Raw genomic sequence first — 24,087 nt, 5'->3', positions numbered from 1 at the left:
TTGGAAGTACAGGTAACTATGACATTTGCTGAAGTGGATAGGAAATCGCCAAACTTCCGTGGAACACCCTCCACGGCCAGGGAAGTATACAGTGGCAGAGCGTCGACTACAGCTTCGACACAGTCTTCCCGCCTGCCTCCAACAACGCCGACGCTTCTTCGACCATGTTCTCAACAATCTTCCCAGCAGGCAGCCTCTCACGGACCAATCCTGCAACCTTCCCCATCAGCATTGGGTATGCATTATCTAAAACCTCATCATCATCCTTCTTCGTGTCCATATCATGAGCCAGCGGAACGATTCCCCTGTTCTGCAACGCCTCCAATTCCGCCTTGCGCTCCCCCTCCCAGCGCTTGATATACGGCGTGGCCTGGGTATTGAGCGGCCGACCAGTGAAGATCGTCGTCCGGATGATGTCGTCGAAGCCGGCCTCCTGCAGCGCCTTCTGGTGGACTCTGGAGGCACCAGACTCTTCAGACAAGATGAATCGGGTTCCGACCCACACGGCGCCAGCACCGAGCATGAGCGCCGCTGCGAGGGTTCGACCGTCGTTTATGCCCCCGGCCGCAACCAGGGCGACCTGGCGGCGGGTAAAGGGGCTGATTTTACCCCGGAGGACCTCGGCCACGGCGGGGATAAGGACGACGGTTGGGATGTCACCGGTGTGGCCTCCTCCCTCGCCACCCTGGGCGCAGATAAGGTCCGCACCGACCTCGACGGCTTTGAGAGCGTGCTTGGGGTGTCCAATCATGTTCATGTAGAGGACGCCGCCTTGGTGGAGCCGGTCGACAGCCCATTTTGGAGGGATACCGACGGCGCAAACGAAGAGTTTAGCGCCGCTTTCGATGATGATCTCGATCAGCTCGCTGAGTTTGCCGTGGGAATAGTCATAGCTACAACATTAGCATGAAGGAATGCGGCTCTTGGGAGTATGAGAACATACTTGGTTTTCCGGGCGTTACCACCGACTTTGGGGATCAAAAGATCGACTCCGAAAGGAGCGTTCTTGTCGATGAGGTAGCTCTTGAGTTCTGTGAGGGCCTCTCGGAGGAGTTCTGGGGTGTAGGCAACTCCTCCAATCACTCCCAGTCCTCCACCGTTGGTCACGGCCGCTGCGAGCTTCGGGGAAGCGACATTGAACATGCCAGCCAGGAGCACTGGGTGACGAACTCCCAAGAGGTCCGTGACATTAGTGCGGATTTTCTCTGCAGAAGTTAGGCCTCCTCCGCACTGGAAGTTGGGACAATAACGTACTGGTAGGAGGCATCCTTTGAGATGAAATCACTTGTACACCTTTTAAAATTCAACTAACCGATACGCAGGGCAAGAACATATATATTATTTTCTTCGCGCAATAATTCACCAAGCAATGGACTTTACACGAGCGTGAAAGTTCCCCGCGCTGGAGTTCCCGAGTACCGAGAGATCGGTTCCATTGCGCCAGGCCCAGGGCAAGCTCCACAACGACCCAAGGACACCGTCATTTGGGAGGGCTAATCCCTCGGCTCGATGGAGCTGCGGAACTACATAAGCCAGACGAAGCACATGGAATTCTGACCCTTCGGCTCGTTATCCAGCCGATACCCTCGACGCTCAGCATGTCAAGCGCACCAGAAATTCCTGTGTTGGTCGGCATTGGCGATATCAACGATCGCGATGCGAAAGGACGAGAGGATGCGCCCGAGCCGTTGACGTTGATGCTGCGCGCTATCGGCGCTGCTATTCAAGACACGGCCCTCGCTCCAGAAGCCGCTCAGAAGCTGCAAGCTGCTATTGACAGTGTCAGCGTTGTCGCCAATTGGACTTGGCCGTATCCTAATGCGCCAGAACTGCTCGTACAGAGGCTGGGGTTGCCTGGCGCCGTACACACCACCGAGAGTCATCATGGGGGGGATTCTCCCGGGCAGTTGTTCGATGAAGCTGCGCGGCGAGTTGCTTATAAGAAGAGCAAGGTTGCCCTCGTAACCGGCGCCGAAGCGTTGGCCTCTTGTTAGTTCTCGAAACCTGGTTGCATTCGAGAAGAGTGCTAACGGCAGCAGTGGAATCTTTCAAGAAAGCGAAGAAGTTCCCTCCGCCGCATTGGACTAAGCTCAATGATCACACTTCGATATGGGATCGAACACGGCCAGAAGGTGAGTGGCAGTTTCAATCCAAGGTTCTCAAGTCTAGCTTACGTCGACAGATGTGGGAACCCGGCACTTCCTTGGGGCACCAATCCAAGTGTACCCGCTCTATGAAGCAGCCTTTAGAGCCCACCTCAAGCAGAAGCTCCAGGACAATCACAAAGAGTCGGCCGATCTATACGCAGAGTTTGCGCAGATCGCCGCCAAGTCGCCGTTCTCCTGGTCCTATGGCAAGGAACCGGAGACGGCTGAATCGATTGGGACCGTGACGAAGCGCAACCGGATGATTTGCTCGCCATGTTAGTATCCCATTCTGGCTTTTGAACCTCGCTGACTGACCCAGACCCGCTTCTAATGAATGCGTTTAACACGGTCAACCTCAGCGCCGCCTGTATCATTACGACGACCACTTTCGCCGGGGAACTGGGCATCCCCGAATCCAAGCGGATATACCCATTAGGAGGGGCCGGCACAAGCGATGCCGCCCGTTGTATGTCCACCTCCATTATAATTGGATTAACAAGACTAACGAACTCAGTCTGGGAACGGCCGAATTTCCACCACAGCCGCAGCCTCTCCCAGTCCCTTGATGCGGCGCTCAAGGCATCGAATGTATGCACAGAAGACATTGATCTTTTCGACTTCTACTCGTACGTTACCCTGCCTCTGTCGGTCTGTTACTTTCGGTTAGTGAAACTAAGTAAATAGGTGCTTCCCCATCGTCCCAAAGCTCGCAGCGCACCACCTGAATCTGCCCCTGCACGGGCCTAGACCAATCACCGTCCTCGGAGGCCTCACATCCTTCGGCGGTGCGGGGAATAACTACTCGATGCATGTACGTCCTAACACTCGTAACAACATCCCATACCGCAACAAAAAACCTAACCAGCATGGTATGTGTATAGGCTATAACCGAGATTGCTCGCCAACTCCGTGCGAAGAAGCAATCTTCTTCAAGTAAACCAGCAAACGGCCTCGTTCTCGCCAACGGTGGCGTCCTCTCTTACCACCACACCGTCATCCTCTCCACGCAACCACAGCCAGATTCCCCATACCCCGCGTGGAATCCCCTCCCCTCAAACCTTGACGAAGACCATCCGGTTATTGAGGAGAATGCTGAGGGGAGCGGAATTATCGAGGTACGTAACGTACCCCATGATAGCATCCAACTGTCTAGCCGATGCCGAAAACGAAGCTACTAACAGATTGACGACTAGACATACACGCTTCAGTTCGGTCGCGACGGCTCGCCGGTTCTGGGATTCGTTGTCGGCCGTCTTCAGTCTGGGAATCGCTTCGTCGCGAATGTCGAGGATGGTTATACTCTTCAGAAACTCGGCGGGAGTACCGAGCAGGTCGGGAAGCAGGGGTTCGTTGTCTCGGAGGGAGGACGGAATTTGTTTTCTTTCAAGCTATCTAAAATCTAAATCTGCCTATGTAGCGACTTGTATGATAGGCCTAGCAGGAAACCACTCCAGACACCGCAAAGCTTTATACACAACCCCAGCCCAAGTAAATTAAATCAAATTAAAGCTTCGAATCAACCCATTCAGGTCTCCTCTTCTCCGCAAACGCCCTCAACCCCCTCGTCAAATTCTCCCCACCCACCAACCTCCTCCCATACAACTCCGCCGTCGCCCTCCCCGCTGCCTCCACATTCCCCGTCTCCCACGCCTCCCGCACCCCATACCGACTCACAATCACCGCGTCGGGACTAACATCCTCGATCTTGCGCGCCAGCGCAATCGCATCGCTCAGCACCGCCCCAGGCGTCTCGGAGATATAGTTCACCAGCCGCAGAGCCTTTGCCTCGGCCGCGCTGATCCGTCGCCCCGTGAGCGCGAGCTCTGTCCCGACCTGCATGCCGACTGTGCGGATTATGCGCGCCAGCCCGCCGGCGCCGGCGTACAGGCCGCGCTGGACTTCGGGGAGGGCGAATTCCGCTGTCGGGGAGGAGACGACCATATCACTGAACACAGTAAACAAAGTTCTCAATTAGCATCACATCACTGATTTCGAGAGAAGAGGTCAAGGGGAGGGGGAAGGGAAGGGGAAGGGGAAGGTGTATATGGATTACGATACCAATTCAAACAAATCTCAAACCCCCCACCAAGGGCAAGCCCATTCACAGCAGCAATAACAGGCTTCTTCCCGCGGCGCTGCGAAAGCCCGCCGAAGCCATTGGGCATGGGCTCGCGCCTTGTCTTTCCACCACCGTCTCCGGATTTATTACTGTTATCAGCGGCCGTCCGAATATCCAGCTGCTCGAGCAGATCCGCGCCGGCGGAGAACGCCCTATCGCCCGCGCCCGTGATGATCCCGACGCGCAGGGCGGGCTCGTCGTCGAACCAGTTCCAGATTGCGAAGCCGTCCCTGTGGCCTTGGGTTGGGATTGCGTTCATGCGCTCTTCGCGGGTGATGGTGACGAGGAGGATGTGTGGGGTTGGGAAGGAGAGGGTGAAGATTTTGGAGGAGGGGGGTGGGGTGGTGAATTGGGGGGTCATTTTGGATAGCTGTTCGGTAACAATTGAGATGTTGACTCTTCAGAGTATTGAGGACTCGGACACAGGAGATTTATTGCTGATCGGCAAGTTGGAGAGCTGTGGCCATCCGAGGCAGCTGAAGTTCCCCGCAGAAATAATGCCGAGGGCTTCAGAGCTTCACATTCAGGAGTTCAGTTCACTTGCATGGAATGGATTGAATAAATTATGATTGCATTATGTACATGTTGCCGTAACGTCGTCATCTGGACAATCGTAAATCATAAAACCAGAAATACACCATTTACATATTCATCCCGTAGTAACCCAACGCCAACTAGATCATATTTTGCATAGAGCGAAATGGAGCAGATGGAGCAGATGGATTAGTGTGACGCCTAAATCACATTGCTCATGCTCATGTTCATGCTCATGTCCATCACCGACGGCGCAATGCTATGCACCGACCGACTGGCTTCGATCGACATTCTGTCGCCGCTCGCCATCTTGGTCAGCCGCTTCTCCTTATCCGGCCGAGCAACAAGCACTTGCGCCGGGCAGACAACTACCTCGTCATCCCCTTCGCCGGCATCATTCCCCTTCTTCACGACCAACGGGAACAAAACGACGCGGACCACTGCGTTCTGGGCTTGGAGCTCGTCGTTGGAGGTTGTCTCGCCGCTGCGCTCGTTCATGAGCGACGCGTTGAAAAACACCTGGCGGGCGAGGTCGCCGTTGGTGTCGTATTCGGGCTGCAGAGGAGGCAGCATGATGAACTCCGCTAACTGTGTGCGCATCTCGATGGAGAGGTTCACTGCCACGCGGAGCACCTTGCGCAGTGATTCGACGAGTTGCGCTTCGACTTGGCTTGGAGGGGGAAGCAGGCGTGAGAGGGTTTCGAAGATTTCCAGCGTGACGGCTTCAGTGTCGCTCTCTCGCTGTTTAGCAAATGCGGGCCGTCGCGAGAGTAACGTGAGGGTAGTGGCTCGCCAGCGATGAATCGCGTTGCGCGGACCAACTTCAATGAGCTGTTTCTCGAGCGACTTCAACTTCTGCCGCTGTTCGCGGTCCATGCCGAACAGATAGCGAGTAAAGACAAACTCCCACACCATGGTCATGACGACAGACATGAACACGTCGCGTCGACGGACCCGGTCACCAAGGTAGGCATCTGTGTCGGATCCGTCGAGGATCGCATTGTCGAACCGGTCGGCGATCTTCTCGTCTTGCACGTCGATGAGCCTGCGGCAGCGACGATGATCGGAATGTTTGGAGAAGCGCAAGACCCACTGCTGCACATGGCCGCAGAGCTTCTGGCATGCAGCTTCAAAGTAGTCCTCGCCACGGAATGCGATGACATTGTCGTTCATCGAGGCGGAAATCTGCTGCTGGAGTTCCTTGACTTTGTCTCGTGCACTCTCCAGTTCTTCCCGTAGGCGGCGCAGCTCGGCATTCTTCTGTCCTAAAGCCGTTTCGATCTCTTGCTTGATACGTTCATGTAAGTCGCCTGACAGCCGCTCGTTTTGCGACCGCAGGTGTTCCACTTCGCGCGTTGAGCTCTGGCGCATAGACTGGACTTCTTGTGTGTGGGTGGTAATGAGGGTAGCGTTCGTAGTCGTCAATCCCTTGTTTTCCTCATTCAGTCGGGCAACCTCCTTCTGGAACCACTCGACAGACTGCTTGAGTTGTTCCAACTCCGCCTCGCGATCGCGCAGGTCGGCGTCGCGGGAGTTGAGGGCGTGGTCGCTCTTGCGGCGGGCGAGGCTGGCATTGTGTAATCTACTTTCTGCGGCATCGCGAGCGGCAGCAAGCTCACGATTCTCCGCAATCAAGTGTTCGAGACGGAATTCGAGTTCTTGGAGATGTTGCATACTTCGACGGTGGCGCACGCTGGGCGGTCGGCTGGGCGACCGGGGAGAACTCGGAGTCTCGCCCCAGCCCTCCTAATAAACAATCAGCATCAAAACAACATCAAAACCATCAAAGCCATCAAAATTGTCGCAGAATAAAATACGGGAACTTACGTAGACGTCCGTCATGCTGCGAACGGGCTTCTTGCCCTTGTCGGTGACGGGGTCGTGGGAAGAGGAAGAGGCCAGGCGCTCGACGTTCAGGTCGGTGGGGGAACGAGTCGTCGCGCCTGGAGATGGCTGGGGCGTCGCTGGCCGTGATTGGCGCTCGCCCTCGAGCGCTTCGCTCGCTGTTGTCGTCACCGCAAGCGCTGCTGTGCGCAGGTCTCCACTGGCGCTGTGCACGACCCGTCGCAGCGAATGCGAGCTGCTCCTGGCGCTGCCTGCACCGCTCGGTCGCAGGACTGGCTTGTCGTGTTCTGGTGTTTTGAGGATCTCCGGCTGTATTCCGCGCTCTGGGGACAGTCGCGGACTGGGCTTCTGTACTTTCTCCCAGTCATCGTCCGAATTGTCGGGTGTAGGCCATGCGCGACGTCCCAGCGCATTCTCAGTGAATTTCCTGACTGGGGTTTCTGGTCGAGGAAGTACATGTTCGGGGTTCATCTCCAGGCGGGGCGTTCCGTCTCGAGCCATGGCTCGGCCGGGTTCCTGTTCTGCAATAGGGTCCAGAGGCCTCGGGGGCGAGATGTTTCGCTCTGTAGTACTTTGCGTAGGCTCCTCTAGAGTCCACGGTAGCCGCTGATGCTCGTGTCGTCCGTGGATTGACGGGCTTCGGCGGAGCTCGCATGGAGTTGCTGGCTCTGGCCTAGCATCCTGCTCGATTGATCGAGACTCTTCTGGAATCTCTGGCGGACGCTGCAGGGCGGTCTCTGCCTTTGAAGATGGCAACTCTCTTGTCGTAGGTATCCCAAAGACATCATCTTCAGCAAGGACTGGACTGGGAATATACCCGCTATCTCTGACCTCTGCCGCTGGCAGCTCTACCTCTCTGGCGATGGGAGCCTCCAAGACCTGGATCGCGCTGTCGCGACTCGCCTGTTCCACGGTCTCTTCCTCAGCCCCATCTTTTGCCGACTGGGTTGGGCTTGGTCGGCGAAACATCCCTCGCTCAAGATTAGGGAAAATGCTGGCAATCTTGCTCGGCTTGGGCACCGTTTCCTTGGGAGAGCTTTCAGGCCGAGTCCGTGGCGTGTTCTCTTTGGCTGCCTGCTGCGGAGTCTCGCCTGGTCGCTCCATCAGAGCCTCTGGAATAGCGGACTCTTTGAATTCAGGGATCTCTGGTTCAAATGGGCCCGGATGAGCTTCAACGGACGATTGGGAAGACTGCTCAATGGCATCGGTCTTACCTTTTGCCCAATCAATCGGAGGCCACGCGTCTTCATCTTGACGTGCCTCTGTAACCTCAACAGCCTTGAGGGCCGTGTCGTCGGATGGTTCAGCCACTTCTAGGGGCTCCTCGACTTTGGCTCCCTTGCCCTTCCGTTTCTTCTTCTCCTTCTTGGAAAGCTTTCGGGACAGGGGAGGGCTATCCTCTTTTAGTGACTCAGGCGCCGGGTCCTTCGGTTTTTCCAAGGCATGTGGGATGGTGACCTCGTCCACCAGCACTCCGCTCTCCGGGTCTTTCATCTCAGCGGCCTCCGATATGGCCCTTGGAGCCGAGCTCTCAGCTTCCACCATCCCAGCCGGCGTTTCTCTCTCCTGCTCTTCTACCTCAACAGCATCTAGTGTAGTTTGCGTGTTGGAAATATCCTCGTCGACTGGTTGCACAAGCTCTGTAGGCGCACCAGCCGCCTGCGGTTCCTTCAAATCTGCCGCTTCTGATGCTGCCTGTTTTTTGAGCTTCCTCTTCTCCTTCTTTGACAGTTTTCTTGACACAGACGCAGGCTCGGGCTCTGGTTCAGTATGGAGTACTTTCTCGTTCTCAGCTGTCGCCAAATTCTCCTCCACAGCTACTTCAACAACCTCCGGCCGCATCTCAGGCTCGGCCGCTTGCTCCTCCAGCACCATGCCTACTTCACGTCTGTCTTTCGTCTCGGGTACCTCCACCTCCTGTTGAACGAAATCGTCTTGGGATATCTCCGCCTCCTTGATTGTCTCTTCTGGAACACCCGAAGATACCTCAATTACATCACCCTCTTTCCGGGCATCCAAGATAACGTCTGCGATCCTCTCATCTTCCGGAACAGTGATCTCTTGCGCGACGCTTAAATCCTCGTCCATGTTGTACAGTGGAGGTCGGACTTCAATTGGCTCGTTTTCTCGTTGAGGTTCCGCTACCCCTGCCACTGCCTTCTCCTCAACGGGGCTCTCTTGGACCACGTCTCGCCCTCTTTCCGATTCTGTGACGGACTCTTCAGCCGGGGTTTCCTCCTTCTGTTCAGTCTCGGCAGTCTCCTCCGGCGCCAGACCCCATTGAATATCCGCTGGCTTGACGTCAGCAGCGACATCCTCAACTGCAGTCTCAGTATTGGCGGATCCAGGGGCCTCCTCTAGCTGGGCTTTGGCCTGCTTCTTAGCCTTCTTCTTTTGCTTTTTAGATTGCTTGCGGCTAAGTATCGGTTCTTCGGGTGCGTTGGGTGCTTCGACAATTTTGTCTTCGGAGGGTGCTTCCGGCGTGGCGACAGAAGGAGTTTGTGTTAGCTCCTCCTCTTTACTTGTAGCCAGGGAAGCCGGTTCTGGAGCCTCTAGTTGGGAGACTTCTTGCTCTATCTCCCTCCTGGCTTCGCCTTGCTCTTCCTGCCAGATCGTATCCGAGCGAGGTTGCTCTGGAATATGGGCCGGAGGGGCTTCTTTTAGAGGGTCTGTGGCGATCGTTGGCTTCTTCGCCTCTTGTGTACTCTCAAAAGAATCTGGTTCAGGTATTTGCGGTTCAGAGATGTCAGCTTTGCTTTCCTTGGCTGCCTGCGGTTCTGGTTCAACGGTCTCCAAGGGCGTGGCTTCAATTTCGTTATCCTTGAGTGCCTCTTCGACGACTTCAGCCCGTATAACCTGCTCAGGAACCGGGTCAGGGACTATCGCTGGAACTTCCTTCGACGCATCAGCGTCGGCTGCGTCTGGAATTTGAGCCGAGACCTTCTTCTTGCTCTTCTTCTTTTTCTTCTTGCTCGTCGCCGAAGATGGTTCTTCCTGGTCCTGACTCGTGGAAGGCACGTCTTCTTTTGGAGGCTCCAAGTCTGCAGGCTCCTCCTGGGCCGCTCCTTCGTCAGCGGGAAGGGGCTGTGAACCCGTAAGTAGATCATCCTCGTTGGTTGGTTCGACTGGGATTTCTACAGCCCTCCCCTTTTCTCCCTCTCCTTCCACAACGGGAGACGGTTCATGTTCAGGTTCAGCGGCCTGAGTCTCAAGAGCCTCTGTATGCTGGACGGTTTCTTCAGGTCCTGTAGTTGCCTCTTCGGCGATTCCGGGGACTGTTGGCTCGGAGGGTTCTAGGAGTACATATTCCTGGCTCTCTTCAGGGGTGGCTGCTGTAGCCTCTTCTTGCACAAGGCTCGTTCCCGGTACGGGAGGGTTTTCTTGGGTTGCCTCAGGGATTGCGGACTCGGACGGCTGCTTTTGGATTTCCTTTCCATGAAGAGACAACACCGTCTCTTCTGGGATAACGATCTCGTCAGGAACCGTAGACTCATCTTCACCTTCTCTCGAGACCACTTGCTCCGGTTTCTGTTCCTCTGCCGTATCCGATGCATCAGGCTCGGGGGCATCAAGAGTGGTCTCCGTATCCTGCTCCTGCAGAGCAGCAACCTTCTGCGCCTGACGCTGCTTTTTCCTCTGCTTCTTGCTCAGCTTTCTCGTCGGAACAGCGAACTCGCTCTCTACTGCTTCAGCAGCAGGCTCGTTTGATTCAACTTCCTTGACGGAATCGCGTTCTGGCTGTGAGACGACCTCTTCTGGAGGTTGTTCTTGAACTGGCTCTGCAGTAGATTGAGGGTCTTTTTGTTGCTCTGGTTCAAACTCAACGGGTGCTTCCTTTTCCAACGACCCGCCTTCTTGGTGCTCTTGTCTGATTTCCGATTCACCTGCGTCTTGGGTTGGAACCACCTGGACCTCGTCGGTAACCGCCCCTGTACCACCTACGTCACTAAGAGGTCCAACTTCAGCTGCGGGCTCTTGACTTTGGCCAACCGTCTCCGCTTGCATGATGACCGTCGCGCCCTCGATCGGCTCTGTGATAACCGTCTCAACATCAACCTTTTCACGCTCGGGCTCCGTGGAGACCGTCTGTTGCTGCTCTACCTGCGAAGACACATCGTTATCAGTCCAAGTCAAATCTTTATCGGCCTCGGCGTGGAATTCGGCGTCGTGGGACTGATGCTCTTTACCGTCTTCTTCTGCAAGTGAGATTGCCGTCTCAGCGGGTGCAACTGTTTCAGGGTCGTGCTCTTGGCTCGGAATTGCGGGCACTTCTTCGGTTACAATCGATTCCGCTGGAGTTTCAGGAGCTAGGGGCTTCTCTTCCGAGGAATCTGGAGATTGAGCGGTTCCTGTCGGTGTTGAAGATTCGGTTTCGAGGGCAAGGAGTTTAGACTGCCGCTTCTTCTCTTTCTTGGACTTTTTCTTCGATTTGACAGATTTGGGCTCCTCGTCCTGTTTTTCGGGTTCTTGAGCGGGCTCGTCGATGTCTTTGGTTTCTAAAGCTCCAATAGCTATCTCTGCCTCGCCTTGTACTGTGGCTTCGAAAGGTTCAGGCGGGGCTGGGATCTCGTCGTCTTTAAGCTCCAAAGTCTTGCGCTTCTTCTTTTTCTTGTCCTTTTTCGACTTGGTAGTGCCAATGTCAGGTTCTGTTGACTCTGCTGGCTCTGTGTTTGGTTCTAGAGGATCGGACGCGTCGCGCTCCACAGTTGCCTCAGGCTCATCGAGTTCAGTGGCTTCTTTAACGACTTCAATCTCTTGAACTATAGAAGCAGAGGTGGTCCCTTCTTTCGCCTCAGGTGCATCGGCTTGCTCCTTCAGTAGCTCCTCCGAATAGTTTTGGGCTACGGCGGCTTCTTCACCCTGTTCCGGGATATCACTGGGTTCCACTGTAGATTGAGGGATTGTATCCGAAGCAACTGCCTCATCCGCCAGAGGCTCTTCGGTTACTTCTGACTCTTCTTCGGGTGTGACGGCTGCGGCGGGTTCCTCTAGCAACCCCGTTACCCCTGTTTCGGGAAGGGGTGCGTGGCTCGGGGCTGATTCTTCGAGTTTCTCGGTGTCGGAAGATTTGCAGGGCTGTTCTAAAAGCTCTTCGGGTTCTTTAGACACCTCTAGCTCTGGCTCTATCGGTTCTGTTGACTCCATAATCGAAGGGTCAGGGGTTGACTCGGCGTAAGCAGTTGGCTCAGCAGGACCCGAAGCCTCCTCAGTCGCAAAAGAAACAGACTTGCGCTTTTTCTTATCCTTCTTAGCCTTCTTCTTTGAAGTCGCCGTCTGCACCTCCTCAGTTGGGGGTACATCTTGCGTTTCAGGCCCCTTAGCCTCCTGCATAGAAGATTCAGGGGCAAGGTCTGAGATGTCTTCGGAAGTAGCTGGCTGAGGACCTTCCGCAGCATTCAGATCTTCCGGCTCGGAAGTAATGGGAGCTTCCGTGATAGTTTCAGTAGGACCCTCAGAGACAGGTTCCTCGGTAGCAGGCGTAGGCGTGCCGTCATCTAGAGAAGTAGAATGGGTCTTCTTCTTTTTCTTCTTGTTCTTCTTCTTAGATGTTGCCGTTTGCGGTTCCTCTGTTGGCTGCTCCTGCTCCCGAGGCTCCGTGGACTCCTGTTCAGGCTCTTCATGAGTGGACGGTTTGGTTGGATCCAGGGCGTCTGGAAGAGGTGCGACAAGTTCCTCTTGGGCGGTAGTCGGCTGTTCATGCTCCAGTTCTGTTGGAAGCTCACGAACATCTTGATCTAGAGGAGCGGGTTGCTGCTCTCCCTCGAGAGGAGCTGAAGAGGTAACCTCGCTCGTAGGTTGCAGCTCATCAGTTTTCTCTGGTTCCTGAGACTCTGACACAAGGCTTGTAGGAGGCCGGGCTTGGTCTTCTGCAGCCTCATCGATTCCGTCGCCGCCCTCGATAGCCGTATCATCACCCGGAACCGGATCATCAGGCGAAGAACGATCGGCGGGAGTTGCGGGTGCCTTGGTGGCACTTTCCTCCTTTGTTGTCGTAGACTCAGCCTCATCAATAGAAGTAGAAACAGACTGCGGCTTCTTCTTTTTCTTCTTCTTTTCCTTCTTAGAAGAGGTAGGCTGGGTCTCCTCGGTTGGGATCTCTGGAATGGATTTTGCAGCCCCTGGGGATTCATCGGTGTGCTGCTCCTGAGTGTCTTCCTGTGGTTCAATTGCTGCTGCATCAAAGGCGGGGTCGAAGTCTGGGCTGGCATCATTCTTGGGCTGTTCATCCGCGGTTTTGTCATCTGCTGTTGGAGTTACACCAGTGGAGAGGGCTTTTGCCGTGTCGTGGCCTTCAAGGACTGGGACGTCGTCGGGGGCAAGACCAGTTTGCTCTTCGGTAACGAGAGAGACTTGTGGCTCCGAGGTCTTATCACCAGGCTGATCTGAAGGGTCTTGCGCCTCCGTGGCCGACTCTTCCGTAGCAGAGGCAGCAGCACTTGGGCCTACGACATCCCGAACCTCATCGACAATTTCCCAATCAGGCTCCGCGGCTTCAATCGCCTCTGTCTCGCCAGCAGTTACTGGTTGGTCGGCTGTAATCTGCTCGTCCACCTGCTGTTGTACCGTGTCCCGAGCCGCTTCCGAGGGCTGTTCCGCTACCTGGTCTAGAACGGGCTCTTGAGCGATTTGTTCAACTGGCTCCTTGATTTCTTCCTGAAGAGGCTCAGAAGTGATTTCTTCCAGTCTTGGTGCCACACCCTCCGACGGTTCACGCCCAGCTTCGGCAACCGCAACCTCCTGCGCTTCAACATCAACAGGTGCATCATGCGCCTCTGTTCCCACAACAGGTTCAGAAGGGGCCAACCCTGTCTCTTCAACTGCCAATGACTGCCGCTTCTTCTTCCTCTCCTTCTTCGCCTTCTTCTTCTGAGCAGCTGTCATGGGAGGGGCTGGGTCCTGCTCAGCTTGAGGGAGGACGGTCTCGCCACCAGGAACAGGAGCATCTCCCGATGCACCAGACACCTCAATGTCACGCGACATCTCCGCTGGATCCTCGGCCGGAGTTGGAGTAGTTAAAGGTTCTTCCGGCGCAGCGGGAGTTTCAATGGCTGCGTCATGCGCGGCTTCCTCGACCGTGGGTGCCTCGGGCTCAACAACTTCAACGATCTCAGGAACGGAGCTCTCCTCAGGCGTGGTGAAAACACTTTTCTTTTTATTCTTCTTTTTCTTACTCTTCTTTCCCGTCGATGAAGGTTCCCCCGCTTCCGGCTCGACTGTTGGTCGCTCAGACACATGTGGTTCGCTGTCATTGGTTTCAGCATACTCCACAGATTGACTTGGTTCTTTTTCGACGTCTTCGGGAATAGACGCAACGGCCTGGTTATCGATGATCTGTTCTCTGGTACCTGGTTCTTCTTGCACTTGTTCGTTGTCATCGAGGCGTGCAGACGCTGGTAATTGACCGCTTGTTTCGCGCGGGGCTGCAATGTCTCCAGTGGCGGGTTCACCTTGCTCGGGCTTCGTCTTGGGCTCAGTTTCGGGCTCCAGTTCAGAGGCAGCTGTGGATTTGCGGTTCTCCTTTTCCTGACCCGCTTCGATCACCTGCTCTTGCGCAGTATATTCTGGAATGTCCTCCGCCTTTTCCACGAGGTCTGCGGGCTGAGACTCATCCGCCGTCCCGAAAACGTGTTCCGACGCAGCGGTTTCAGTGGAAACCTCCTTGTATTCCCCAGAAGCATCGCCCAGATCCCTGGGCGCAGAATCATCGTCGACCAGCGTAGGTCGAGACTCATCGGCCGTGTCTTTCGGAAATTCTGGGGTGATCTCGCCCGTGTCCGCAGAATCAGGAGAAATCTCTATCACACCAGCAGGACTATCCTCTGACTCTTTCGGCTTGGGTTCCTCGCTATCTAAGATAGTCCGGGCTTCGGCTTCCGGCTCGATCTTCTCCAACGTCTCTGGCTCTGGGTGAGGAGCATCGGCTGGTTCGGGCTCATGCAGAGCCTCTGTGATACTCTTGCGCTTGTTTTTCTTCTTCTTTTTGCTGGCTTTGCGTGTCAGAGGAACTTCGGCTTCCGGTTGAGCATGCTCGCTTTCAACCTTCGGTTCGTTAGCTTTGGGAAATGCTTCGGTTTGAACTGAAGGAATAGCGATATCGGTGGTTGTAGGACTATCTTGACTTTGCCGAACGGGCTCGTCGGATACGGCAATTGCACCTACAGGTGCTTCAGGATGTGGCTGGTTCTCATCGTCAGCCTGAGCTTCCGGGGATTGAAATTCCTCTTGCTGCTCTGATTCGGCCTCCGGTTCCTGGATCGCAGATTTACTGAGTTCCCGCTGAGCAGTGGCCTCTTCAGAAATTGCCTCTACAGGAGACTCTTGAATTTGCTCGAGGGGCTGATGTGCTTGTTCTTGATCGCCCTGCGGTATCTCGATGGGGTGGTCTGAAGTTTGCTCAGGTAAGATGTCCGCGGCTGGCACGAGCTCCTCAGACACCGAAATTTGCTGCGGACCAACTGGTTCCGCAGCATCCTCAACCGCACGCGTAGACTCCGTAGATTCCGTAGACTCCGTGATCTTTCCCGACATTACCGCATCCTCAGGCTGAGCAGGACCTTCCTCAACAGGCAGTGATCCTTCAATAGGGGACTCCAGAGTCATAGTAGCGGCTGCGGTAGCGGCTGCGGCCGCAGCAGCAGCTTTCTTCTTCTTCCGTTTCTTAGCCGTCTTGGAGAGGCTGGCTTCGGCGGCTGGTCCTTCGGGCTCCTCGGGTTGAGCCGCGTCTACTTCTACCGCTTTGCTTGATTCCGGACTCGGCTCTGGGATATCTTGCGGCTTGGATTCCTCAATTGCCGGTTCGATCGCAGTTGTGGGGCTCTTCTCAACGGGGAGAGCATCTTCTGTAGTGGCGACTCCCGGGATCTCATGCGCTGGGAGTTCTTCGGGAGGTGAGGTTTCGTGTTCCAGATTTGCCTGAATCTCTTCAGATGGAAGCTCACGGTCGACCGTGGGAGGTTGTTCGGGAGCGGTAACAACTTCAGATGGTAGTGTCTCTTCTGGCACAGCCGTTCCTTCGAAGGCAACCGCTTCTTCGGAGAGATGGGACCCCTCTGCCGCAACCTTAGACTGAATTGCTTGCGGTGGTTGATCATCTCCCGCGTTGGCCTCACGCTCAGACACGATAACTTCTTCAGCTGGTGGGACTGGTTCTGTGGCAAGTTCTTCAATCGCAGGAGCCTGCTCGGGAACCACCTCGCTGGAAACGTCAGTCTCAGAGGCTAGCACATCTCCCCTTGCGTCTCCCTCAGCAGCAACGGCGGGAACAGGTTCCGGCACTCCCATCTCAAGTGGTGTTACTTCACCCTGATTACCCAGATCAACGCTCTTTCCCTTCTTCTTCTTTTTCTTCTTGTTCTTCTTCGAAGATGAGGGTTGACTTGGTTCTTCAGCGGGCGGTTCGGTTGTCTCTTCAGCAGGTGTATCGGCGGCTGCAGAGGTTCGCTCAGCAGGTACTGTTATTTCGGGCGCTGCTTCCCCTATTTTGACGGTCTCTGGCTCAAGGCCTGTCTCCCTCTCATCCCTCGACTCCTTGACATCTTCAAAAGCCTCCTTGGAGACAGGGCTCTCCACGGTAAAGCCGGGAACATCTTGCGCCATGTCGGGTCGTTGCCTTTCCTCCTCGGCGACAAATTCATCCCTGCTTATAGGCGCCTCAGGAGAACCCGCCGCATCAAAGAACTCATCTTCCGTCGTGTCCGCAACATCGTCCAAGTGCTTCTCACCCGAGACAACGTCTTCATCTCCTGTAGCCTCCTTGTGAGCAACAAGCGCAGCCTCAACCACAGCACCGAACCCCCACGGACCGGCTCTCGCAGAAGAAAACTCAGAATGATCCCCAACGGTGGTTTTTGGAGGCGAGACATCGGTTAGAGCGGGGATATCGTCACCGGTTACTGTTCGGACAGCATCTTCGTCTTCAGCGTCATAAACTTGAGACTTTGACTTTTCCAAGAGGTCCGCGTCTGGATATGGAACGTCGGAGGAAGCGACGGCCGCAGCAACCGCAGCGTCAACAACACCCGCAAATCCAGGGCCGGCGTGCAGACCAGGGATATCCGTTGTCGGTATTTCAATTTCCTTTGCCTGCGTTTGCGTTGGCGTTGTCTGCTCAGTGTCGGTAACGCCAATAATTTTATCCTCCGGCGTCGATGGCCGAGAGTCAGGAAGAGGAGGCAGACTCTCCAAATCACGTTCTAAGCCATCTTCATCTTTCAGTCCAAGTGCAGATCCCTCGACAGACGGAAGAATTCCTGGTGACGGAGGCAAATCGGGATAAGAACTAGTATCTTGCAGCAATTCCGAAGGTGAATGGAACTCGTACCCCAGTTCATCCTTCCTCGATAGATGTCGAAGGAGATTGAACGTTGTCCGAGTGGGTGTATTCTGCTGAGAACCTAGGGGCTCATGTTCGTAGTACGGCTGAGCCGGCTGCTGCGCCTCATAATACTCCCGGCTGAGACCAGTAGCCTCCCAGGAATTTTCATCTGGGAGAGCGGTTAGATCTTCAAAAGAGGCACTCTTGCTTGACGGGAGAGACGGCAGTGGCTCGTCAAGCTGGTTCTCGATCCTGCTTGCGCCGTGCCGCTCAACAAGGAATAGAGGTCGAATCTCACGGGAGTTCTTGAACTCAGTCGAGTTCGGACGGCTTCGACGCCCCTGGCTCGGAGAGCTAGGTGAAGGTGCAGGTACAGGTGCTGTGGGCGAAGTAGTAATAGACGGCGAACGCTGAAGTCTCGGGGACGTCGGTGGAGGACGGAAATGCAGCGGCACAGCAGTCGGGGAGTCAGCGAACCGCAGCACCGAGGGACGTCGAGACCCCGGGGAAACACCCTCGCCACGATCACGCTCTAACGTTGGGCCCGGGGAGACTGATCTCGGTGCAGAATCAGTCACGATCTTCTGCGACGAGGGCGGTGATGTGGAGTGACTTCTTGGTCGCCGTGTGATAGAGCCGAGCCACAACAGGTCTTCCTTTCCCCGCAGATCCATCGAAGAGGATGGCCCCGAAGCACCATCATAATCACCGTGGTCGTCCGTTGGTGGCATTTCGGGGCGCTCGACTAAAAAAGACTGGTCTCGGTCACGATCGGTGCTGCCTTGGGATGTTCCTGGGTCCTATACGATGGAAGAGGAAGGAATATCATTTAGCAGATGGATCATTCAAATCAATCAAACAATCGAGTTCGTTAAACATTCAATGGGCATAATAAGTCAGGGTAATATCATGGTTTACAGAGGTCATGGAAATGAAAAAAAGAACAGCTATGAACTATACCTTCTCATACTCCGCCGTTTCTCCCAGCCCAACCATCTCGCCGTATCGTTGCCTCCTCCTATCTTCCCTGCGCTGCCTGCTAGACTTATAACTCTCAACGTTGATATTCTCCTTGTCCGCCGTTAAGCTGTCTTCGCCGTCAAGTGACTCCCCACGACTCGAGCTGCGGTGCCGCCGCCGGCGTGTCGTCGTCGTCGTCAACTCGTCCGAGCTTCGCGGCCCAATCTCAGACTGGACCTCGCGAGATACCATTTTCTCATTTTCAGGGGCGCTCTTGCTTTCTACAACGGGCTCGGACACTCTAGATCCGAAAATGCTGCTGAGGAACCCGCCGGATTTTTTGCTCTTGTCGTCCGTGCTTCGGCGCTTCTCGCTGTCGCCTGTGGCCACGGAGGACGACGTCACGGAAGCATTGTCGTCGACCGTGTCGCTCTCGCGCTTGGAGCGCCTCTTGCGTCGTTTCTTCTTCTTTCCCTCGCTTCCGTCTTCGTCCGCTTTCGTTTCCTCGGGGATATCGTTGAGGTCAGGATCAGTTAGGTCAGTCCCGGATCTTCGGAGAGGCCCGGGCTCGTCGGTAAGGGGGGCAGTTTCTGGGATAGGCGACGTGCTCCGCCGCTTAGGCTTCTTAGGTGACTCCTCAGAATCGAAACCTCCCGGCATGGATAATTCTTCCTCAGCAGGGGATTCGGGATCATGACGTCGACGTCCGGTTTCTGGCTTCTCCTGGACGTCTTTCGGCTCAGGGATATCTTCAGGAATTTCTTTGTTCACAGTATCCGCGTCGCCCAAGTTGACGGCTTGAAGGACAGGCTGCTCGACAGATACCGGAGCTTCAACTTCGCGTGACGTTTCGACCTGAGTCTCAGAAACTGCAGACTGGGGATCAGTGAAGATTGGCGTGTCCCGGAACAATGACTTCTTGGGAGTCTCAGGGGACTCAACTTCACCCTCCACAAATCCATGGAATTGCTCCTGTGGGAGCGGCACCTTGGTCGTGGGAGAGATAGATCTGCTCCGGATGTCGGATCCAGGAGGCGAAGTCCGAGTACGGAAGATAGGATCCTCAGTTATAAGGGAGGGATCAAATCCAGCCGCTTGCGCTGCAGCCGCCACAGTGGCAGCGAATTCGATCTCTGAATTCACGTCTTCTGTACTAGTGGCGGAGGGGCCAATGTATGTGTATCCGATAGGGGCATCACGAACCTCTTCGCCGACAGAAAAGCGTCGCCGTTCATCCAAATCGATGGAACTGCGTTCAGAGGAGGTAGACGGGACTTCGTACTCGTGTGTCTGGTGTTCACCCCAGGACACTCGAGAGCCAGTCGGTCTTTCGGGCTCCTTTTCCTCCTCTGGAATCTCTGATGGTGTGATAACAGGGGATGAGATATCTCTCACCGAGCCACTAACGCTATGAGGAGGGGTTGGTCCGATAACTCTCAAGACAGGAACGGGCCATGGTAACCTGTCAAGATTCTTAAATTCAGAAGGCGGCTCCTCAGGTTGGTCGCGCTTGGACTCGCTGGCAGGCTCAATCTCGATAATAGTTGGCATGGTAGGACTCTCGCGTCGACTATGCGAATCTGGGCTATGACGCAATTCCTCTGGGTAGAAAAATGTAGCGTAGTCATCGTACACCGACTTCTTGCGGCCAACATTACGGAAGGCGGATGTCTTGACATGGTCCGAGGGGCTCACAGAACTGGCACGTTCCTCAATGACCTCTCGTGGCTTTGGTCGCTCAGGAAGCTCCGTCGGCACAGATGATACAGAGGAAACAGGTGTGGGGTCCTTTGCACCCCGGCGCTCTGCCCGTCGCTTTTCCCGACGCTTGTGCCGTCTTTCACTTGTTTCCAAATCATCATCCTTCGACGTCCCAGCAAGAACGGTCGAAGCCGCGGCGGCGCCTATCACACCCGCAGTAATTGGGCCAGCCCATGACGATGAAGAGGAGTCCTTGTCGCGCTTCAAATCATCATCGTCGTCTATAGCAAACCGCCTGTTCCGTTCCCGATCTGTCTCTCGCTCTCTAGATCGTTTCGACTTGTATCCACCATCTCGAGGCTGCACGTCTCCCTCCTTATCGCTGAGCTCGATGCGAGTTTGACGCTCCAAGTCACGATCCAGATCACGCTTCAACTTTTCAAGACGCTCTGCACGTCGCTCCTTATCCTCTTGCTCTTGTGTCAAGTCGAACTGCACAGAGGCTTGTTCTTTAGTGGTGGAGCGTCGTGTTAGACCAAACCCTGTTGTAGACTCCAGAGGGTCGGTATGGGGTACGGGGGAGGAATCGCTTCGACGATGGCGCCGATCCGCTGGAGGGATTGCGTTGAGGGGAACCGAGTAACCCGGGCTTTGTTGGTTCCATAAGGGCTCGGGTACATCCCGCAAATTACCCTCGTAGGAAGGGAACGGGCTCTCCATAGCAGGGATAATAGGTGCTCCCTGTGATGTGTATACCGCTTGAGAGACGGGGGCTACCGGCTGGGGCTGCTGGAGAGGAATAGGACCCGGCCGGATCAGCTGTGGCTGCGGTTGGGGGAAAGAAGACACTGGGATAGCATCGAAACGGGATGGGTCGCTGGTCGGGATTGATGCAACTTGCTGAAGGCTGCCTGTGCTACTGCTAGGAGCTTGGCTAGGGTCTTTAGAGTCGCGGTGATACCCAGAAGCGAGCGCGGCCGTACCTAATGCCCCTCCAACTCCAGCAGCGACAGCGGCACCAGTAGGAAAGCGACTTTCCGAACTCGACCGTCTCTTCGACTTTTTCTTTTTACCCTTAGATCCCCAGCCCCAGCCCCATCCGGAGCTCGAGGAATCCGATGAATGCGAATCATCGCGTGCAAAGTGGCCACTAGCACCAAATGCAAGAGCAGAGCTGACACTCGACGCTTGATCCTCCGAGTCCAGGTCCTCCCAGCCGTCATCGTTGCTAGCGGACGAGGTGTAATCCGAGCGACCAGACCGGGAGCCGTGACCAACAAGGACCTCACCCACGCGACGGCTTGGGCGAGGAGAAGAACCAGCCAATACTGTAGCTGTTGCGCCCAGCGCCAACAGTTTCGCGTCCACACCCTTTTCCTTTTTCTCTTTCGAGCCTCGTCGCTTCGACTTACTTATTAATTTCCGAGTATATCCGCTCCCGAAAGCGAGATCATTATCGACTGAGGAGGAAGACGAATTGGTGAAGGAGAATATGCTCTTGCGCCTCTTACTCCGTCGCTTGCGATTCTCAGAGGAGGCGGTGAAAAAGGAGCCAAAGCCGGTGGACCGCTTAGCATGTTTTGAAATATCAACGAAAGACGACGAGGAAGAGGACGACGACTTCCTATGCCTAGACTTTCGCGGGGAGCGGCTGCGACTGCGACTCCGACGGCGAGCCTTGGCTACCGACACGGCCGCGGTACCTATCGCAGCCCCGATAGCGGCGTCACGGAGAGTATGGTGCTTGGATCTGGATGACGAACGAGAGCGAGATCTCGAGCGAGAACGAGCAGAAACCCGGGACCCATCATATCCGCTAACTTTAGAGTCGTGATACTCGGCGCGGCCAATTCGCTCCTGCGAACGACTCCGGTACGACCGCTTATAGACGCCACGTGAGGTTTTACTTCTTCTGCCTGAAGCGGAAGTGCTCTCGCTGTCCGGATATGCACCCACCACTCGGCCCGACTTGACGCTGTAAGAGTCGTCGAAATCCTTGCTGTCAAAAAGCGACTTAACGGCATATCCTCCAAGTATAGCTGGTAGCCAGGAGGATTTTGAGGACTTTCGCCGCCGGCCCTCATCCTCCGAGGAAGCATAGCGACTCAGCTTTTCGACCCGAGAGCCAGCACTGACGCGGTCCGATGATCGGCGCCGCCTGTAGTGATGCGTTCGCGGTGCGTCTTTCGAAGTGGTACCCGGTTCAAAGCAGTATTTGCAAACGCCGATCGCTTCGGTATAATCTTCGAACTTGCCAACGCCCTCCGGGTCCCGCCAAAAATCCATAAATTTGTCGAGCGGACCACGCTGGCGTTGTTGAAAAGCCATCGCTCCCGATTGGAAGGGAGATCCATGGTAAATCGCAGCGTGGTGGGGGTGCAAAGGACTGGCAGCGTACGCTGCACCAGCAGCGCCCGCAGCGCCTGCAGCATACAGGGCCGGGTTTCCAGGTGGGCCGGAATGGCCGGGTCCAACTTGGGAGATATCGTCGGGGTTTTGCATTGTGTACTGGGAAACGTGGTCCGAGCTTGACGATGAATGGTTATGGTGGCCCAGCATATAGCCCGCTGCTGCGCCAGCTGCGGCCGCACCAACAGCAGCACCTACGCCATGAGAGTGGGAATGAGACTGGGAGTGCGGGGGCTTGTTGGTGTTTGACGCAGCGGGAACAGCGTATGTTGAGGGAGACTCGGTCAGGATTTGTTCTTCGGAGTAACTTCCCACACCGTACGTCGCAGCTGCGGCTGTAGCTCCCAAGGCAGCAGCTTGAGTAGAAGGACGCGAAGGCTTCGACGGCTTTGGGGGCTTAGAGCTCGGCCCAGAACTAGGTTGTGTAGTGGTTTGAATGTCGAGTTCTGGATTATTCGAGAAGTAGTCGGCCGCGGCGCCAACACCCCCTACACTGCTCGGCTCCGGGGGGGGATTCGCGGTCGGAGAGGCCGTCATCAAGTGTGCTTGACTGTTAGGTATCACTAATGGAGGTTTAGGACGGACGCCTGGTTGCTCTGCAACTGACTGTCCCTGATCGCCGTAGTAGTCAGCCGCTTCACCGGCCGGGTTTGGCGGACGGTAAGGCTCAGCGAATGTGTTAGGTACCTGTCCGGGAAACTGCTGCTGGACATGCGGGTCGTATATAGAAGGCGATGGCGCACCAGGTTGACCGGGCGTAGAAGTGATAGGGAACGGAGGCTGCGAGGCTTCTTGCGAAGTGGGAATCGGACCATACGGCGCGGCGGTCACAGGCGGAGGCACCGCACCCGTTGCAAGCGGCGGCAAGTACGATTCTTCAGGATGCGCTCGTTCCTGCGCCCGTTCTCGACGGCGACTGTCGCGGTCTCCTGAATCTTCCGCCCTTTCCGATCTTGACCGGTCACGCCTGCTCTCACTCTTCCGCTCTTTATCCCACTCATCCCGATACCGATCATCGCGTTCATCGTCATCCGATTCTCTCCGCTTCGGCGTCCGCTCAATAATAATGCGATCCTCCGAGAAATTCGGCTGCGCAGTCGCGTAGCTCGAAGCAACCGACTCGCCAGCCGCGCTTTCAGCGTAGCGCCTGCTCCGACTCCCCGAGGAGGAGGGGTAGGAAGACAGATCGCCCAAGCCACGATCACGGTCGTCACCCCGTGAGGACTTGCGGCTTACTGTCGGTGAAGCAGAGGACTTGGAGCCGGTTTTGCGACGGCTGCCGCTCTTGGAGCCTGAGTCTGTGCTGCCGCGGGCATCGGAGGAGGAACGGCCCCCGCCCATGAGGGCCTTGAACATGACGGGCAAAGAGCTCTTCGCGCTCTGGCGGCTCAGCCAATCATGTGGGTTTGGTTTCAATGGACCTAGAAAGGAAAATTAGGTAGGAAAAACACAGAGTCAAGTAAATCGTGAAAGATAGCAAATTGATAAAAGTACAGGAGGGAGATGGCGGAAGGAAGAGAGATCGGGAGGAGGAAAGCGACAAGGCTGGAGAGTCAGTATGTTTTGGCGGCGGTAAACAAGAGAGCTGAACCGTGGATCTGGCTGTGGTGGTTGCTCCAGACAATCGGCCACTAGCGATCTAGCGCCTTGGATCGAGCTGGGATGGAACGATGGAGTGGGAAATGGGAAATCGGATACGGGGTTGAGAATCGAGGTCGGCGATGAGGAATGCGGGGAATCTAGCTGATGACAGTGATGAGAGAATTAAACGTGCGATGAAGGAGGGATGGGAATGAGGATGATGAACTCTGGAATTTACATGGCTTGCTCGGAGAGATCGTGCTCGAGTTCAGATGAGCGGCAAGGAAGCGATGCGGTGAGGCTGGGCGGTGGGGATGCACGTGCCGAAATCAAAGAGGCTGGCAGCGAGGCGCCAGTGAAGGTCCTTGTCGAACAATCTGCTCGATTTCTGATACTGATATGATGGAACGTTTCTCTTTACAGTGTTTACAATGATTGAAGTGCTATATAGTTCAGATGTTAGACGATCCATGGCT

General features: G+C 55.5%; 4 protein-coding genes across 4 annotated transcripts; 1 reads left to right on the top strand and 3 right to left on the bottom strand.

The window, feature by feature from the left end:
- Positions 1–106: 106 nt before the first annotated feature.
- BJX67DRAFT_376115 (NAD(P)H-dependent flavin oxidoreductase) lies at positions 107–1,267 on the bottom strand (the record flags this gene model as incomplete). Its single annotated transcript, XM_071031813.1, has 3 exons — positions 107–893; positions 944–1,205; positions 1,255–1,267. The coding sequence occupies 3 exons, from the start codon at positions 1,265–1,267 to the stop codon at positions 107–109; spliced, it is 1,062 nt and encodes a 353-aa protein (XP_070891268.1).
- On the top strand, positions 1,146–3,600 carry BJX67DRAFT_2031 (uncharacterized protein). Its single transcript, XM_071025489.1, has 9 exons — positions 1,146–1,256; positions 1,323–1,989; positions 2,040–2,132; positions 2,183–2,422; positions 2,467–2,613; positions 2,662–2,773; positions 2,832–2,958; positions 3,029–3,262; positions 3,341–3,600. Exons 2-9 carry the CDS (start codon positions 1,599–1,601, stop codon positions 3,548–3,550), a joined length of 1,554 nt encoding a protein of 517 aa, XP_070891267.1. The 5' UTR covers positions 1,146–1,256; positions 1,323–1,598; the 3' UTR covers positions 3,551–3,600.
- BJX67DRAFT_386781 (ClpP/crotonase-like domain-containing protein) lies at positions 3,601–4,926 on the bottom strand. Its single transcript, XM_071034132.1, has 2 exons — positions 4,206–4,926; positions 3,601–4,092 (listed from the first exon to the last, which is right to left on the bottom strand). The coding sequence occupies exons 1-2, from the start codon at positions 4,625–4,627 to the stop codon at positions 3,651–3,653; spliced, it is 864 nt and encodes a 287-aa protein (XP_070891266.1). The 5' UTR covers positions 4,628–4,926; the 3' UTR covers positions 3,601–3,650.
- On the bottom strand, positions 4,919–23,632 carry lah (involucrin repeat protein). Its single transcript, XM_071025415.1, has 4 exons — positions 17,921–23,632; positions 7,860–17,760; positions 6,628–7,790; positions 4,919–6,546 (listed from the first exon to the last, which is right to left on the bottom strand). The coding sequence occupies exons 1-4, from the start codon at positions 23,384–23,386 to the stop codon at positions 5,002–5,004; spliced, it is 18,075 nt and encodes a 6,024-aa protein (XP_070891265.1). The 5' UTR covers positions 23,387–23,632; the 3' UTR covers positions 4,919–5,001.
- Between the last annotated feature and the right edge of the window lie 455 nt (positions 23,633–24,087).

The sequence above is a fragment of the Aspergillus lucknowensis genome (assembly GCF_044049455.1).
Source record: "Aspergillus lucknowensis strain CBS 449.75 chromosome Unknown BJX67scaffold_1, whole genome shotgun sequence".
NCBI lineage: Eukaryota > Fungi > Ascomycota > Eurotiomycetes > Eurotiales > Aspergillaceae > Aspergillus > Aspergillus lucknowensis.
This window is presented reverse-complemented; position numbering and strand designations above follow the sequence as displayed.